Source organism: Schistocerca serialis, chromosome 1 (genome assembly GCF_023864345.2).
Source record: "Schistocerca serialis cubense isolate TAMUIC-IGC-003099 chromosome 1, iqSchSeri2.2, whole genome shotgun sequence".
NCBI classification, from domain to species: domain Eukaryota; kingdom Metazoa; phylum Arthropoda; class Insecta; order Orthoptera; family Acrididae; genus Schistocerca; species Schistocerca serialis.
In genome coordinates, this window is record NC_064638.1 from 388,686,128 (window position 1) to 388,704,308 (window position 18,181).

General features: G+C 41.8%; 1 protein-coding gene across 3 annotated transcripts in view; it reads left to right on the forward strand.

Moving 5' to 3' along the window:
• Window positions 1-18,181, forward strand: part of LOC126471161 (aftiphilin) — a 61,500-nt gene that overhangs the window by 32,638 nt on the left and 10,681 nt on the right. For all 3 annotated transcript variants that reach the window (XM_050099273.1, XM_050099267.1, XM_050099279.1), the window contains 2 exons: window positions 970-1,134; window positions 5,494-5,554. In XM_050099273.1, the coding sequence (XP_049955230.1) occupies window positions 970-1,134; window positions 5,494-5,554 (226 nt within the window). The remainder of the gene's footprint in view (window positions 1-969; window positions 1,135-5,493; window positions 5,555-18,181) is intronic.

Here is an 18,181-nt window from a genome sequence, read left to right on the forward strand (position 1 = left end):
AGTTTCATATCAACGCACACTCTGCTGCAGAGTGAAAATCTCATTCTGGATCATGTATGTAGGTCAAGAACGGTGGGCCTTGTACCAATCCTTGGGGGACCTCACATATTATATTCCCCCATTATGGGTTAGTTTCATGCCTGTGACATAGCCTGTCAATTAGATCCTCTGCATTCTGTTATGAAGATAAGCTCCATCTCTGCAAGACAGATACCATTAATATTGTGGCACTTCAGTATGCTAAGTAGAATTTTGTGATCAACACAATGAAATACTTTGATAAGGTCACAAAATACACCAACTGTATAACTTTTCTTGCCGAGTTCTGCTAATGCTTTGTTTGTGAGGTCTTGTATTGCTTTCCTTGTGGATAATCTTTTACAGAAGCCAGTACCAGAGCGAGTTAACAAATTCTTTTTGGCTAAATCAGTCAGTATTCTGTTACAAGCAACTCTCTCAAACACTTGTGGAAAGAGTGGAGGGAGTGAGAAAGGTGTATTATAGAGGCAGTTTGCTTATTTCCAGTTTCATAGACTCCTGTTACTAAAGCATGCTTAAGTCTGTCAGGCTATGTGCCCCAAGTCATTGATTACTTACAAATATAGCTTAATCATAATCCTGTGAAGTCAGCAAAAGATTTCTGCTAGAAACGTCTTCATAGCCAGAATTTAGATTCTTTTCTTTTTTCATATATTCTGTTGTTCTGTTCTCTTGTACAAGTAGTCTATAGGTTATTACGTACTGTTTCATTATAAATGTCCATTAACAGATTTTCTGAATCTGTGTTAAGTGCGGTAGTGAAAGATGGCATTCAAAAAAATTTGCTGTGGCAAAAGTGATGGTTGGAGTTGACCAAGGCAAATTTTGGCCACATGGGGACTTGATGTAATAGGAGTACACACAACAATATGGACATGAAATGATGTCCAGGTCTTGTGTGTCTTAATAGTGACTTATTTATCTTTGCAGCTCTTTGGCCCACGCTGGAATGCTTCTGTACCAAGATTTGCTGCTAATTTGGGATTCAGCCCACTGGAGCCAGTGCGAGCTTCCAGTATCAGTTCACCTGTATCACCATCTACGAAGCCAGATCCACAGACATCTGCAGTGGAGACTGTTAATTCTTTGTCTGAGGTATGTTCAAGTTTTCAGTTATGTAAGTTACAGATGAACAGTTTGTATTTTAGATTTATTGGCAGTTTGATGTGGGTTGAGTAATGGGAAACAAAATTCTAAAAGTTTAGTGTTATGTGGCAGAAAACACATGCATACAATTGCAACATTGTAAATAGTGCATTTAATGAAGTGAAGTGCCACTTCTGTGGCAAGGTCATTGGCAGCAGCTGGAGTTTTGGTATTGACTTTTGGTACTCACATATGGAAACAGCTTCCTAGAAATCTACAGACCAGTGACCCAACACCAGCCATTTGTTAAATGAGCCATGAACTGCTCATCTCAAGGTTGCCCATATTCTTCAGCTCCTACCCCTACAATGGATAAGCATACTTTGAGATGGCCACTTTAATTTGATAATTCTGTCCCCCCCCCCCATTCCCCCTCCCCCATTCTGCTACTTGGGGACTATATTGTACACCATCTTATGGGGAACTATCCTGTCATCTGGTAGAAGTCTTCTGATTAATCAACTTCTTCAGGATAGTGATCACTCTCCAGTGACCCTGTCACTGCCTGCCAGACCTGTTGCCTTGTTGGGCTGTCCAAAGGACCAACTGGTAGTTGTATACATCTACTGTTAGCTTCATTAGAATGTACCAGCAAGGTTGTTGGAGATATCTCCAGTGCCGTCACTCATAGCACTGGAACACTTATCCCCATTTCTGGGAGCCCCATCCATTGGCAGCTGATACCATAGTGGGCTAAGACATTGCAACAGCTGTTCAGGACTGTTGAAGGACCCTGCAATGTCTCAAGCAACATCCTCCTCAAGCTGCCCTAATCACTTTTAAGCAACTCTTTGCAAAGACTCGCTATGGAATTCAATGCGCAAGAAGGAATCCCTGGAGTGCTATATCTCTTCCTTAGGAAAGTGTCTCTCTTCACCCCAGTGCCGAACTCCAAGGTCTACTTGGCTACAAAATATCAGCAACTGTTCCTGGTCTCCTCCTTCATGGTGGTATTTCTACTGCTGCATCAGTTCTTGCTGAACACCTCACAACCCTCTTTCCAACAACATAAGTGTCCACTTCTTTACCTGGCTATGCTTGTAACACACAAATGACAAGTTGAAGTCATCCCTGTATCCTTTCCCTCTTGCCGCCATAACCCTGAACTTTATAATGAACTGGGACTTGGTTCAGGCTTTCAACTCATTATTCAATATGGCCCCAAGCCCTAATTTGTTTCATAATTAGATGATCAAACAATTATGCTGGGGTATCGAATTGTGGGAGCCTCTGGCTGCCTATCAGTGTTGTTTCAGGGGGGGGAGGGGGGCGGCAATCAACCACTTATATGGCTAAAGTTGGAAACAGTAATCCTACAGGCTTTTTCTAAATGTCAGCATCTCTTTGCAGTTTTTTTTGACATTCATAAGGTGTAAGACACCACTTGATGTCATCATATTGTACACCTCCTCCATGACTGGGACTTTCTAGTCCCCCTACCAAATTTTATTCATCAGTTTTTATTGCATCAATTGTTTTGAGTTGGAATGGATACATCACTCTGTTCTCACTAGTCCAAGAGAACAGCATTGGCCAGAGCTCCATGCAAGTGTTTTCCTTATTGCCGTCCATGGGCTAATGACCTGTAATGGACCAGTGGTTACCCCTGAGTTGTATGTCAACGACCTCCCTATTTGGTATTGCTCTGTCTGTAGCCTTGGCTGAATACCTTCTCCAAGGAGCTATCTGGAGGCTTCCACTTGGACTCTTTCCCATGGTGTCTAGTTTTCTCCAGTGAAAATGCAAGTCACGCGTTTCTGTTGCCATAGTGCTGTTCATCCTGTTCAAGAACTCTGTTTGGATACGTAGTCCTTGCATGTTGTTGATAGGACTGGGTATGCTTTTATATCTCTCATCTGTTAACAACAGCATTCCTTACAGGGAAGATGTATATTTTTTTGGTGAAGATAAGAGACATTAAAAGTGTCCTACATCTTGTTAAACAGACCCAACTCAAACTAGTTTTAATGTGTTGTTACACAATGAGAGATCAGCAGGCTATTGATCAGTGTTATTCTTGTCATCCTCTTATATCTGGAATTCACAATTTTCCATATGTCCTTTGTCATACTAGATGTTCGGTTGTCTTCCACTGGGTCCCAACACATGTGAGTATACTGGAAATGAAATGGTTAGCCATTTGGCTAGAGAAATGATTACTCACCCAACATTCACTTTGGTGATCACAGGCAATGATTTGAGGTTGCTTATGGGTGCAGGTGAGACCTATACTTGCAAATGTCCCCTCTATAGAAAACTCTGCACTATCAAGGAGACATCAGCTACTTGGCACTCCTCCTTCCATTCCTTCCGGAAGGAGTTCACTGCCCTGTCACCTTAGCATCAGTTATACCAGACTGAGCCACAGTTTTATTTCATGTAATGAACCACCCACTATTTGTGGTTGTGGAGCCTTATAGACAGTAGCTCACATTCTGGTGGAATGCCCTCTCATTGTGCTCTCCTTGCCAAACAGGGTCTTCCACATTCTTTGCATAATGGTGGTGAACAATATGGAGACACTTGAACTGGTTTTTTATTTGCTCTGAGAGATTAGTTTTTATTCTTGCATCTAATGTTTTTAACTGCTTTCAGGGTGAAGTCTGTGTGGTTGGGATTGGAATGTCTCCTTCCACAAGCTGGGCCCAGACGGCCCTCAACCATACCCCCTCCAGCAACCACCGTCTTTTACTCTTTGTATAATTACTTTAAGATGCAGTTAGCCTTTTCTTCTGTTGCACCCTGTTTTACTTTTCTAAGAGTGCCCCTTCATTATAGCACTCCAACAGAGGCACAACCTTAAAGATTCCTTATCTTTGATAATAGCTGACGATGAAGGAACAGATTTTTATGCTTCCTCTGAGAGAGAGTGAGTTCTATTCCTGTCTTTAACTGTTTGACTGTAATGGATTGGGGGTGGCACATTCCAACAAATGCTAAGCCCAGAGGGGACACTAGACTGAACACATCCATTTACCGATGTGAGTATTTCTCTCGCCTTGTTTTAGTATTACTGGTCCTACTGATGTTCATTATGTTTCTAGCTATTCAATTTTTACTGTATGCATATCTGCTCCATCTAACTAGAAGGAATTATTTATTCCATTGTCATCTTAGCCCTGCATTGGTTCAGCGAGGTGTCAAACGTGGATAAGGTGCCTGTTGCTGCAATGAGCTGAGGGAAGGGGCTTGTCTGCTCTGTAGCCTGTAGACTGATCCTACCCACATACTTTTATTCCTCATTCAATTATTCCTCATCACTGGCATTAATATTGCTTTCAGCGCCTGTATTTTACTACTCCTACATCATCTTTCAAATTGATCAAAATTGTGGCTGAGGTCATTAATTTCTGATAGAGGGTCCCATGATGACCTCACTGTTTTATTCCTTATCTGTCCCAAACAACCAACAAAACGCCCTCTTCCTTTCAAAACATTCTAGTTACTTGTTTGTGTTTCAATGTGAGAGCATATTCTTTTGTTGGCCCCATCCAGAAATTAATATTATATTGTACATTCTGTTGAGACTAACCTCAGACACTGCAAATACTGTGGCCTTATTGTATTGTCATCAGTAATATATCTTAGTTCTGAATTTCATTCATATTTCAAAGAAAGAGAAAATGATATAGAAGTTCACCTGCTTCTAAGACTCTGTTTGTCCTGAATTTCTTTTGTTCACACCAGTAGGCCTATTTTATTACTCTAACTGGAGGTTAAAAGGTGAGTGAAGACTAACCTTCAACAATATGTTAAACACAGTAGATATCTTTAAAATTTGGAGGGGGGGGGGGGGGGTTGCACACAATATTCTCCAGGCACTGTGATCCAACTGTGATATGTAGTTGTCTTCTGTGAAACAGGTGAGGTGAACTTGGAAGATGAAAGTTTCACAGAGAAGTAGGAACAAGTAGCAGTACAGTGCCAGAGGAGTTTCTCTGGTGTTAGCAATGCATCTCTCAGATGAGGCAATTAGCACAGGAGGGGAAAACATGGCAGACTGCATCAAAACAGAACCAAGAAAGGAAAAAAAGTGGGGACTAGAGAGAAGCTTAAAAGAAGCTTGTGGTGTATGTTGCATTTGAAGACATTGGGATAGATGCTTAATCACAATTGGAGTATCAAGACACACATAGAGGTATCAGATATGTATACAGATAACAATCTTAGGAATGGAATCAGAGGTAGGCACAGTAACTTCTGATTCACTAATATGATTTATTCTATTAAAAACTGTTTGACAACCCATATATCAGTGTTGCCTGTGTCATGTTACTGACAGTCATACATTTATGTAATATTTTACAGGATGTTGTTCCTGCAGCTCAGTTTGACTGGACAAGTAGTGGACTGGTTAACCCCCTTGACGGTAAGTATTTACTTATCACATCAAATTCAAAGTATTATTGGTTAACAAACATTGTGACTTTTTAAAGAAACTTATATGAGAGATAATTTTATGCCGTCTGTCATTAGGATAGTTTCAGGTTTACTAATTTGTATGTAGCTTGTTCTTCACTGACTTTGCTCTGTAAATATTTTCTGTGTAGCTATTTGAAGAGTGCTTAGCAACAGGTCTAGTAATCCATCTTCAAATGGAGTTTTTAGCCACCACTGCTGAGCTGATGTGTAACATAGAACCCATTTACTGTAACTTTTCGAGGTTAAAATAGATTCTTTGTGACTACTATCATGGTTATGGAACACACACTGTATTCAACTCTAGAATCCCCTGCTTCTTTCCATTAGGAATTTGTGTAACAAGGTTTCGTAACACCACAGTAAGAGTTACTCAAGAACACCAGGAACAATGTACAATCCCAGAATGGAGTACCAGATTGATTAGAATTGAAGAGTGGATTCCACCAAAGAAGTTGTATATTGCCACATCTCTTCATCCTGGTCATAATAATGCATGAAGATTTAAAAAAGTCAAAGCTTTGTGCCTGTGATGTAAGATGTAAATAGAGAAACTAATTAGCTCGTTGGCTTGAAGAATTTGTAAAAAAAATGAACTGAAGCAGTTGGTTTGTTCTTGGTTTAGAACACTCTAGCCATCCCTCTTACAAATATATAGATATTTTGATCAGCTTCCAGTACTTGCATAGCATTGATTAATTTAATGATACTGTGTATTAAGAGTTTAACAAGAAAATACAAAGAGCTTATAATCCTATCATGTATTATCTCAGACACTTTGAGCCTCATAGATCAGTCTGTATAAAACCTACTTCATAACTTTATGAGAATATCACCTTTCCCTGTAATCAAGCTGTGGAAATGCTAGGTAGGAATATCAACAATGTAGGAGAAGATAAGATTGCTAGTTACCGTAAAGAAGACATATCAAGTTTGAGACAGGCACAATTTTTTAAAAGGCACTCATATATAGCTGTCGGCTACAGCCTTTGTGTTTACAGTAAACACACACACACACACACACACACACACACACCACACACAACCAAGCACACCTCACGCACGCATGACTACCAACTCTAGCATCTCAGGCTGGAATGCATCACCATGTGAGACGCAAGCAGCAACACTCTGGAAGGGGTGGGGAAGGGAAGGGATAGTAGTGTACAGGTGGGAAGAGAGACAATCACTGTCTGGTGGAATGTGCAGGTACTAGACTGCTGACTGGCACAGCGTCAGGAGGTTGTGGGGCAGGGAGGTGGGGGAAAGGAACAAACGAAGAGAGGAATAGATAAAGATATGCGGATGCATTGTCAGAAGGCTGCAAATAAACAGGGTGGGAGAAGAAAAAGGGAAGGAGATGATAGGGCAGAAGGGGTGGAAACTGTTGGGTGGAGGGTGTGGACACAGTACGTTACCGTAGGTTGAGGGCAGTATAATTACAGGAGTGGAGAATGTATTGTAAGAATCATTCCCATGTGTGCAGTTCAGAAAAGCTAGTAGTGGAGGGAAGGATCTAGATGGCTTGGGTAATGAAGCAGCCATTCAAATAAAGTGTGTTATGTTCAGCTGCATGCTGTGCCACAGGGTGGTATACTTTGCTCTTGGCCACAGTTTGGCAGTGGCCATTCATCCTGGTGAGCAGCTGGTTGGTAGTCATACCAGTATAAAAGGTTGTGTAACGATTGCAGCAGAGCTGGTAAATGACATGGCTGCTTTCACAGGTGGCATAGTTCCTGATGGGGTGGGATAAATCTGTGACAGGACTGGAAATGAAAGTGCTGGGTGGGTGGATTGGGCAGGATTTGCACCTGGATCTTCCACAGGGATGTGATCCTTGTGACAAGGGGTTGGAATTGGGAGTGGCATAGGGTTGGCCAATGATGTTATGGAGGTTGGGTGGGCTACAGAACACCACCTTATTAAGGAGGGGTGGAAGTACATCGGGTATGATGGCCCTCATTTCAGGGCACGATGAACCACATGCTTTGACAAAGTCCTGTTGAAGCTTGTGGTTCCATTGTTACACTCCGGGATGGTACTTTTGGTGATGAAAGGGACACTTCTTTGTGACTGGTTTTAGGTGGAGATGGGAAGATTGGGTTTGTGAGGGGAAATGGTAAGGAGATCTGTTTGCAGACTAGGTCTGCGTGATAGTGCCTGTCTGTGAAGGCCTTGATGAGACCCACAGCATGATGAGTAAAGGAGTTTTTGTCATTGCAGATATATCTCCATGTAGCCAGACTTTATGGGAGGGACTTTCACACCAGAAAGGGATGATAGCTGTCAAAATGCAGCTACCGTCGGAGGTTGGTGGGTTTAATGTGGACAGAGGTGCAGATGGAGCCATTAGAGAAGAGGTGGTCAACATTTAGGAAAGTGGCACACTGGCAGGGTGTCTACGACCTGGGACAACCGGGAATTTTTTCATCCGGGAGAAAACCGCAAAAAACCTGGGAATTTTTTTGAATTCCAGGAATTTTTCATTGTTTTTGTTCTCAGATAAATTTTTGTAATTTTGACTGGTAAGAACCAATACTCTTAACAAAGGATATTACTATATCCTGCTACTGCAGCAATAAAACATGAACGAGAGAAAAAACTGAAGTAAAACTTAAATTGCAAAGGAAATGCGCCATATACAGCAACGAAACACAGTGCTCATACAAGCGTCTGCCAACAGCAAAATGTGCCAAAGGCTTTAGGAAGACTGTGCAATGCTCCGTAACAACAAATTGCCTCCGATGAGCATGGCGTCACAACTGTTAACATTTGATTTGGTATAACAGTTAAAAGTGGGATCATGCGCATACGCAGTTGAGTAGTATTTTCTTCCGCTTGTGGCTACAGAAACATGGCTGTTGGCTGTGTAAGCAGCTGCAAAAAAAAAGGGGGGGGGGGCAGCTAGGTGCTACCAGGAAGAATTTTACTGGTGCGGCCAAGCTGCCAGATTGCGCAGCAGCTCTAGATCTAGGAGTGTGTGTGTGTGTGGGGGGGAGGGGGGGGGGGCAATTCATATTCCTGAGGAGAAAACCTTGTTTCACAAAGCGCCTAGCATCCAGCGCACGTTGGTCTATCGATTATTTGTATGACTTTGAAACGTGTCCCTGTCGGTTTTTGAACGTTGTTGAACACATTCTAAGTTGATTTCTGAATGAATCATAAGTTGATTTGTGAATGCGTGCATAGTGTACGTGATGTCTCTGTCAGTGGAATCCTCATCACATCTAGAAATAAACTTTCCTGCAGACAAAAGGTGCTATACGAGCTGAACAGAGTATAGCCGAATGAAAGAAAGCCAACTACTGTCTGATTATGTGGCTGATTGGGTTTGCAAATGATGAGGGTTGTTATGATTACCAGCGAAATCCATAGATTCAGACTACCAGAGTGCGAATAAACGGATAGCAGGAATAACAGGTAAGAAAGATTACGCATTATCTTCTTGGTGTATCCAAGAAAATGAAATTTTGACAGAAAATTTTTGGCCAGATCGATATACTAGCAAGGGCCAGTTGTACAGTCTCCGTCTAGCAGCCGCTTTAAGATCTATTCTCGAAGTAGCGTGGAAAACGCGTTGTATGAACACGTAATAATGCCTAACTGGAGAATAATCGCGGAATAACTAAACTGGTGATTCTGGCAGAGTTAGTCAAGTTAACCGGTGAATAAGCTTTGACACTGGGGTGTTAGAACGAGGAAGGAGAAGAAATGGTGACATCACTTAAATTATGGAAGAATATGACGATTCCAAATTTATATAAAAATTTCGCACTACTACTTTTCGATCTCAAGCTTGAGAAACTGGAGCGTATGAATGAAGTGTAAAACTATTTCCTAATGTAAAGCTTGTTGGTTGTAGTTGGCCTAATAGACATTTGATATTGGTACTTTGTGAATTATATTCTGTCATGTTATAAAAATGACCATTTTGCCAAAACAGTCTCGTTTATTTGGCGTTTGTTACAATTGCTGCAGTATTATAAAGACCTGTTTTGTTTTATCTTGCAGACAGTGACAAAATACAGGTAATCAGGTCGAGAAACCACACCAGTCTTGGGCTTATTTGTAATTACAGCTTTTTCAGAATTAGACAGCGACATTTAGATTCTTCATGTAGCAAAACGTTTGACGAACTGTGATGAGGTAACAGATCCTTTCGCAGAAAGGAAAGCACGCCATGTAAAGCTGTAGCAAGATTAGAGAGAAAAAAATTCTAGGAGCCAAGGATTGAAGAAATGTGTACTGTCTTGCTTGTCTCTTCTCTTTACTGGTTTTATGTATCCTATACTTAATTTTATGTCACACAAAGCATCAAGTTGTTAGCTAATAGGGGATAAAGAGTGCAAATTTTCTGAAGAGTTTTTTTTAATTTCAACTGTCCTGAATATAGTTTGATGGCAACCAGTACAAAATATACATGTTTCAATTCCACAGACCGAAATACAGTGACGGGCAATAGAAGAATGCTGTGTGAAGAGGTGTGGCGCTGCACTTTGGCACACTTAAGATCAAATAACATGTCTTACAATTCTTCGGACTTGTGTGTTTTATGTATCAGACTCTTCAGAAAGATTTGTGCTACAAAATGAACATATTTTTGAAAATTCGATTTTTTTAAAAAATTTTGACGTCCTATCTCAAACGCTCAAGGGACGCCACTATCTACTATTGCCCCGGTTCGGAAATATCGTAGATACGGATCTGATGCACAGAGCAGTCTGAGTTATAATAGGGAAGCGGGTAGTCTCCATGTACCCGTGTTTACATTTAGTGATTTTGCTGTTTCCTCTTTGTCTACTGTACTCACGTCAAATGAAAACAAAATTGATTTCTTTGGCCGGGAGCTATCATGTGAATTAAAATACATTCACATAATTACAGAAGGCTAAAATATGTTATTATTTTCAGATTTTATTTTATTTCCACCTTTCTGACAGTCAAGCATTAATTGCCATGCAAAACAATGAAGTTTTTTTTATCGGTTTGCTGAAGAAATTGTCTTTTAATAATCTTTTCTGCTGAGGCTGTCAGTATATTTGAAACAAAGGGTTTAATTTCAAACTATTGGCTAGTTCAACTGTTCGGTGCATTTCAAGTGTACGTTTTCATCTTCTAGCACATATGGCATTATGCCATAACAAAGAAACAGACATGAGATAAAGTACTGGTACCCAAGGAAATTTACATCCCGAAACCACATTGAAAAGCTTAATATCAGGTCAATGCCTACTTCACTAGGAATCTGGGACTCATTTAAAAATCAGCTCTTTGATGATGATCAATGTAGAATAATTTATATCCCAGAAGATCACACTTTTATGTCGTTTTTAAGAAAATTTACTGGCACATTTGTGTGATATATCTTGAAATGTAATACGTACATAAAAGACCAACATTATATGTGAAAGCTTTTTCTTGTAGCAACATTATATATATTAATTTAAACCATTAACTTTTCCTGTTCGTGTGTTCGCGGTACTTAACAGTGATGTTGCTATTGGCTGACTACACCACGTGTCCGAAGCTCTGAATATCTGCTCTCATCGGCTGTCGAGATCAGGTGACATGAGCTATGATTGACTTACAAATACGCATTGTAATCTCGATTTCAATGGTTCGGAAAGTAACATGTGGTGTTTGGTGGAATTTGTAATACGAAAATATGCAGCGTACATGTTACTGCACATCAAACATCTTTCCTAAAGGTGTTTTTTCCTCTGAGTTTCGTTTTCTAAAGCGCCGGGAAATTCTACGTCCCTGTATAAAACCATAACCATTCAAAAGATTGATAAGTTATACAGTTCCGAGAGAAAATATACTGTCAGTTAACAGGGAAAAAACTATGTTTCCACCCGGGAGAAAGTGTATTTTTAACCGGGAAATCGAGAGAAACCCGGGAATTTTTTTTCCTTGTTCGCGTACACACCATGACTGGGTTGATGAGCATCACATGAAGCGAATGTGAGAGCGGATGATGATGTTGTGAAGGAACGAAGATGGGTGCTTGGCCCTAGTCCAGATCATGAAGATATCATCAGTGAACCTGAACCAGACTTGGTTTTGGTAGGCTAGGGAGGTCTTGTCTAGGTGGCCCATAAAAAGGTTGGCATAGGAGCATGCCATGCAGGTGCCAGTGGGCTGTGCCGCAGATTTCTTTGTATACATTCCCTTCAAATGAGAAACAGTTGTACGTTAGGATGAAGTTAACAAGGTGTATGAGGAATGAGGTAGTGGGTTTGGAGTTTGAAGGACGTTGGGAAAGATAGTGTCAGTAGCGGTAAGACCATGGGCACGAGGGATGTTGATGTGTAGGGAGGTGGTGTCAACAGTGATGAGTAGGGATCCAGGAGGTAGAGGGGTGCCGATGGTGGAGAGTTGGTGAAGGAAGTGGTTGGTAACTTTGATGTGGGAGGCTAGATTACAGGGAACTGATTGGAGGTGTTAGTCAATCACTGATGAAATTCTTTCAGTTGGGACACAATAACCAGCCGCAATGAGACATCCAGGATTTTTGGGTTTGTGGATTTTGGGGAGCATGTAGAAGGCAGGTGTGCGGGGCGTCATAGGCATGATGAGGGAAATGGATTCAGGGATGATGATCTGGGAAAGGCCTAAGGCTTTAAGCAGGGGTTGCAGTTTGTGTTGGATTTATGGTATGGGATCATTCTGGCAAAGTTTATAGGTGGAGGAATTGAACAATTGGTGGAGGCCTTCTGCCAGATAGTCACGGCAGTTCATAACAACAGTTGTAGAACCTTTGTCTGCAGGTAGGATGATTAGGTCAAGATCTGGTTTGAGGTTGTGTACGGCTGTACTTTTTTCTACCGAAAGGTTGGTGTTCTGAGGAAGGAACCTGGTGAAGGATGGTGAGGCTAATTTGGGGTAAGAAATTTCTGGAAGTGACCAGTGGGTGGTAAGGTGGAAGGGAGGTGGAGGGGGGGGGGGGGGGAGGATCGTGACTGTCTGGTGGTACAAACTGCAAGAGGCAGGGTTCAGTGTTGGAATTAGGGTGGTTTTGGCTGGAGGGGTTGGTGGCAAAGAAGTGCTTACCTTGCAGGAATTAGGAGAAGGAAAGTAGGCCTTTGTCAAGTCCAGCACGGTTAAATTTGGGTGTAGGGCTAAAAGTAAAGCCGCTGGATGGAATTGTAACTTTTGTAGAGCTGGGGATTTTGATGGAAAGGTTAACAACAATGTTACGGGATTGTGTTGGCTCTGGATTTTGTGGGTGGTTGTTAGGGAGTTTCAGGGGATGTGGCAAGTTGAAAAGGTCAGTAAGGCAGGGGTTAGCTGCTATGAGGGGGACAAGGAGGAACACTGTGGATATGATAGGCGTTGGATAGTGATGCCCTGAGGTGGCAGCAGGAAGTCAGCAACTTGGATAATTTTTGGAGGTGGTGTCTGGAATGCTCCTCCAGGTGCTGGAGAGCAAGGGATTCAGTTTCAGAGATTGATGTATGGAGCGGGGATTACAGAGTAGTAGTATCTTGCGGAGGGAGCAGAGGCGGTTCTGAGATGTCTGTGCCATGGGTTGCAGTACCAGGTTTGTGAGAGCCAGGGCAGAGATTGGCAGAATCTGAAAAGGTGTAGATCATTGTGAAAGAGGGGTGGGATCCAGAGAAAGGACTCTTTACAGTTAGGGCATTTGGGGGATTCCATGGTTTAGTGAGCATTTGGGAAACAGGATGTGGGACTTGGTTTCAATCAGAGAAAATGATATTTTTCTAGACTGGTGCAGAAAGATGGGGCAAGGGTCCATTGTGCCAGGAATGGTGCAAAGGAAATGGGAATGACACAGAAATGGGCAAAATAGAGTCCGACAGAAAAATGTATACACAATATAAGGAATGAAAAGTATTACTTATTTGTTTATTTTACATTTAATAATTGATCACACTTGTTGTACAACCTTCAGTTTAGCACATTGTTACTTTCAATGTTCAGAATGTTCACCATTGGTGGCTATACAAATAGCAGAAAGGCAAGCAGCTTCTGCATCCAAGTCAGTCAGTGTTACAGTGGAGATCGCTGCACATGTGGCCGTAATCTCCTGGCGAAGTTACTCCAGTGTGCGTGGCTTACGTCGGTAGATGTTATCTTTCACAGTTTCGCACAAGTAAAAGTCCATAGGTGTTAGATTGGTGACCATGGAGGGAACTCAGTGGGCCCTCTTTTTGTCCAATCCAGTGCCCCGAAAACTGTCATCCAGGAAAGCTCGTACGGTTAGGTGGTAGTATGGTGGCCCCCTCTCCGGTTGGTAGAAGACCTCTTCATCAGCTCCATAAAGTGCATGTATACCTGGCAAAATTGATGTGCATAACATTTCCAGGTCCACTTCTCCAGTTACAGTAGCATCAAAGAAGCCCCTAGACGATAATCCACACCACACATGAACCCCTGTCGGATTGACCACTACATCCATATAAACATGCAGATTTTCTGGTGCCCAGTACACACTGTAATGCCGATTCACAGTTCCGTTAAGTGTAAATTGTGCCTCGTCACTCCACACTACCTTCGTCACAAATTATTTGTCATCAGTTATCATTTGCTGATAACATTCACAAAATTGCATTCGACAATCATCATCATCATCATCATCATCATTAATCATGTGCAGTATTCGTGGAATGTAAACTTTCCACTTTGCAGCTTTCAGAATTCTTCACACACTTGTACTGCTAGCCCCCACTTCACATGCACATTGCATAGCAGACTTCTGTGGAGGATTAAGAAACATTTCTAACATGAGAGCTGATGAAGAGGGACTAGTAGCTGTATACTGTCTTCCTGATATTCCGTTGTGAATATCACAAATCATTCCAAGCAACGCAAATTGTCAATGATGCATTTAATTGCTCGGCAGGTTGGTGGTTCTGTTTCAAACTCTCACTTCCACTGACTTTGCACTTCAACGGCATTATCAAACTTGAAAAGCCACTTCACAATACATTTTCATTGCTTGAATGTCAAATGTGCTACAGCCATCTTGTTTTCTCAATACCGAGATGAAAGTACTAACATCTGTTGAGCCAAAGACCATACAACACACTCGTAACTCAAATCAAATGACAATATTGATATCTCGATAGAGCCAGACAGAGTGTATACATTTTTCTGGTGGACTCTGTAGATGTAGATGTTGATGGTTGTGAGAGGAACTGGATAAGCTAAAAGTTGCATAGAGATGCATAAAAAATACATAAAGAACACAGAAACATGCACAGCTATGCAAAATACTCAGATATGTCAAAATGTGCATAAATATGTGAAACTGCAAGAAACCACATGAAATTATACAAAAATACATTAAAAACGTACAGAAACGTGGGTGAAAAGGAACGATGAAGTATGGTAGTGTATGTCACAATAAGCAAAGAGAGAGCGAGGGAGGTTTAATCGAGGATTAAAAGTTCATGTGGCACCTGGCATGTATGTAAAACAAAACTCTAAAGTATGCCAGGATGAGGGATGAAGTGGGATCAATAGGAATAAATGTAATTAACTATCAGAGGAAAGAATCTGGGACATTAGATGCTGCGTCAGCAATCTGCATGGTCATGAAGTCTGTGTTGTTTGTGGACAGTTGTTGATACAGTGTGGCTTGGGAGTAGATGCAGTGGTAAATAAACATAGGAAAGACCAGAGAGAATGGACACTGAGACAAGTAATGCTATAGAGAAGAGTAACTAAGGAAAACATAAAAGGGTTTTAGGATGGAAGAAAGGCATTCGGCAAAAATCAATGATGGAAACTCCAGGTAGAAATATGAACAGTGTAAGAAAAGATGGTTTGCTACTTACCATAAAGAAGACGGCAGCGTCAGGAGATAGTGGGGCGGGGAGGTGGGCAAAAGGAATAAACAAAGAGAGGAGTGGATAAAGATATGTGGATGCACTGTCAGAAGGCTGCAAATAAAGTGTGGCAGAAGAGAATGGGGAGGAGATGATAGAGCAGAAGGAGTGGAAACTGTTGGGTGGAAGGTGCAGAGACAGTATGTTACTGTATGTTAAGGGCAGGATAATTACAGGAGTGGAGAATGTATTGTAAGAATCGTTCTCATCTGCACAATTCAGAAAAGCTATTGGTAGAAGGAAGGATCCGGATGGCTTGGATAGTGAAGCAGCCATTGAAATAAAGTGTGTTATGTTCAGCTGCATGCTGTGTCACAGTGTGGTATACTTTGCTCTTGGCCACAGTTTGGAGGTGGCCGTTCATCCTGGTGAGCAGCCGGTAGGTAGTCATATCAACATAAATGGCTGTGCAGTGATTGCAGCAGAGCTGGTAAATGACAGGCTGCTTTCACAGATGGCATAGTCCCTGAGGGGTAGGATAAATCTGTGACAGGACTGGAATAGAATGTGCCGGTTGGGTGGAATGGGCTGGTTTTGCTTTGGATCTTCCACAGGGGTGTGATCCTTGTGGCAAGGGATTGGAATTGGCAGTGGCATAGGGATGGCATATGATGTTGTGGAGGTTGGGTGGGTGATGGAACACCACTTTAGGAGGGGTGGGAAGTAGTATCTCTGGTAGGATGTCCATCGTTTCGGGACACGATGATAGGTAATCAGAGCCCTGGCGAAGGGTGTGGTTCAGTTGTTCCAGTCTGGGATAGTACTGGGTGATGAAGGGGACGCTCCTTTGTGGCTGTTTTTTGGTGGTGGGGGGATTGGGGGTGTGAGGGGAAATGACAAGGAGATTTGTTTGCGGACTAGGTCTGCATGATAGTGTCTGTATGTAAAGGCCTTGGTGAGACCCTCAGCATACTGAGCAATGGAGGTTTTTTTTCCACTGCAGGTATGCTGTCCCCAAATAGCCAGGCTGTATGGGAGGGATTTTTGGGTGTGAAAGGGATGACAGTTGTCAAAATGTAGGTACTGTTGGTGGTTGCAGAGTTCATTGTGGACAGAGGGGTGGATGGAGCCACAGCATCCTACCACAAGGATTAGAAGATCCATATGCAAAACCTACCCAATCCACACAACTAGTACTTCCTATTCCAGTCCTGTCACAGGTTTGTCAGACACCATCAGGGGCCGGGCCACCTGTGAAAGCTTCCATGTCATTTGCCAGCTCTTCTGCCATCATTTCACAGCTTTTTATGTTGGTATGACTACCAACCAGCTGTCTGCCAGTGTAAATGACCACAGCCAAACTGTGACCTGGAGCAAAGTATACAACCTTGTGGCACAGTGTGCAGCTGAACATAACACACTCGATTTCAATTGCTACTTCACTACCCAAGCCATCTGGATCCTTCTCTTCACCACCAGCGTTTCTGAACTGTGCAGGTGGAAATTATGCTTACAACACATTCTCCACTCCCGTAATTATCCTGTCCTCAACATACAGTAACACACTGTCTCCACACCCTCCACCCAACAATTTTCACTCCCTCTGTCCTATCATCTCCTCCCCATTCTCATCTCCGATCTGTTTATTTGCAGCCCTCTGCCAATGCATCTGCCCATCTTTACCTACTCCTCTCCTTGTTTGTTCCTTTTTCCCTCACCTCTCTGCCCTACAGCCTCCTGACTCTGCTCCTGTCTGCAATCTAGTCTCTGCATGCTCCACTAGACACGTTTCCCTGTGAATTTGACTCATGGTATTTTCTTGGGTTAGCAGTTGAGTAAAGGCACCATTTGATCCAACATGTTGGCAAGTGCCCTACTGATTACCTTCTGGCAAAGAAGATAAGTAGGAAACTAGTTGAAATATTTCATCCAAAGAATATCTCGTATCTGTACTGATGTATGGTCAAGAAGCAGCTGTAGTTACTGCAGCAAACAAGTAAACAGTAATGGAGTTCCTAATGTCTTGCTCAAAAGGACAAGAAATATAAAATGAAGAATGAGATTATCTGACAACTGTCACATTAGAAAAAAGCATGCTGGTAAATCTCAACCCATAGTAAATATGGCAGTTTGGTCATATGAAGAGAGTGACTCACTGTAGGACCTGTCAAAAATATTATGATAATAATGTCCATGGGAAAAGACTAAGAGGAAGATGATCTTGTCATGGCTGAGTATGATGATATTGGTGGACATTATTTGTATAAAATCAGTTGACATTTCTAATTTCAAATAGCAATTATTTCATGAAGTTATGAAGCTGTGATGCTTTTGTTTATTGTTATATTGAAATTTGATAAGTTAATTTTCTAACAAGTGCATGCGAACTTGTGAGCTGCAAACACAGGGACACACAGCTGTGGGTAATTTGTGAGTAGGTGTTATAAGGCCCTTTGAACTTGGTGGGATTTGAATTCAGGTGGTGAAATTGAGGTTTCATTTTACCCTCTCCAGTTTATGTAATAGTTTAGTTAGGAGCATTTGCAAAAATGGGTACTTTTTGTATGAATTCATCTATGTTTTTTCCTTGTGCAGTGAAATTTTTTATATTTTCATCCATTGTTAAAAATACTCTCCACGCAAGGATATTCCTGTGTTATTTGCTATCCATTTCATAATTTGTTCCATCATGCTATTTTTCTCCTGTGTTGCACACTTTTTGTATTGGCCACACAGGTGTCAAAGGCAGGAAACCTATTTAATGTGCATGTGCACACACAATC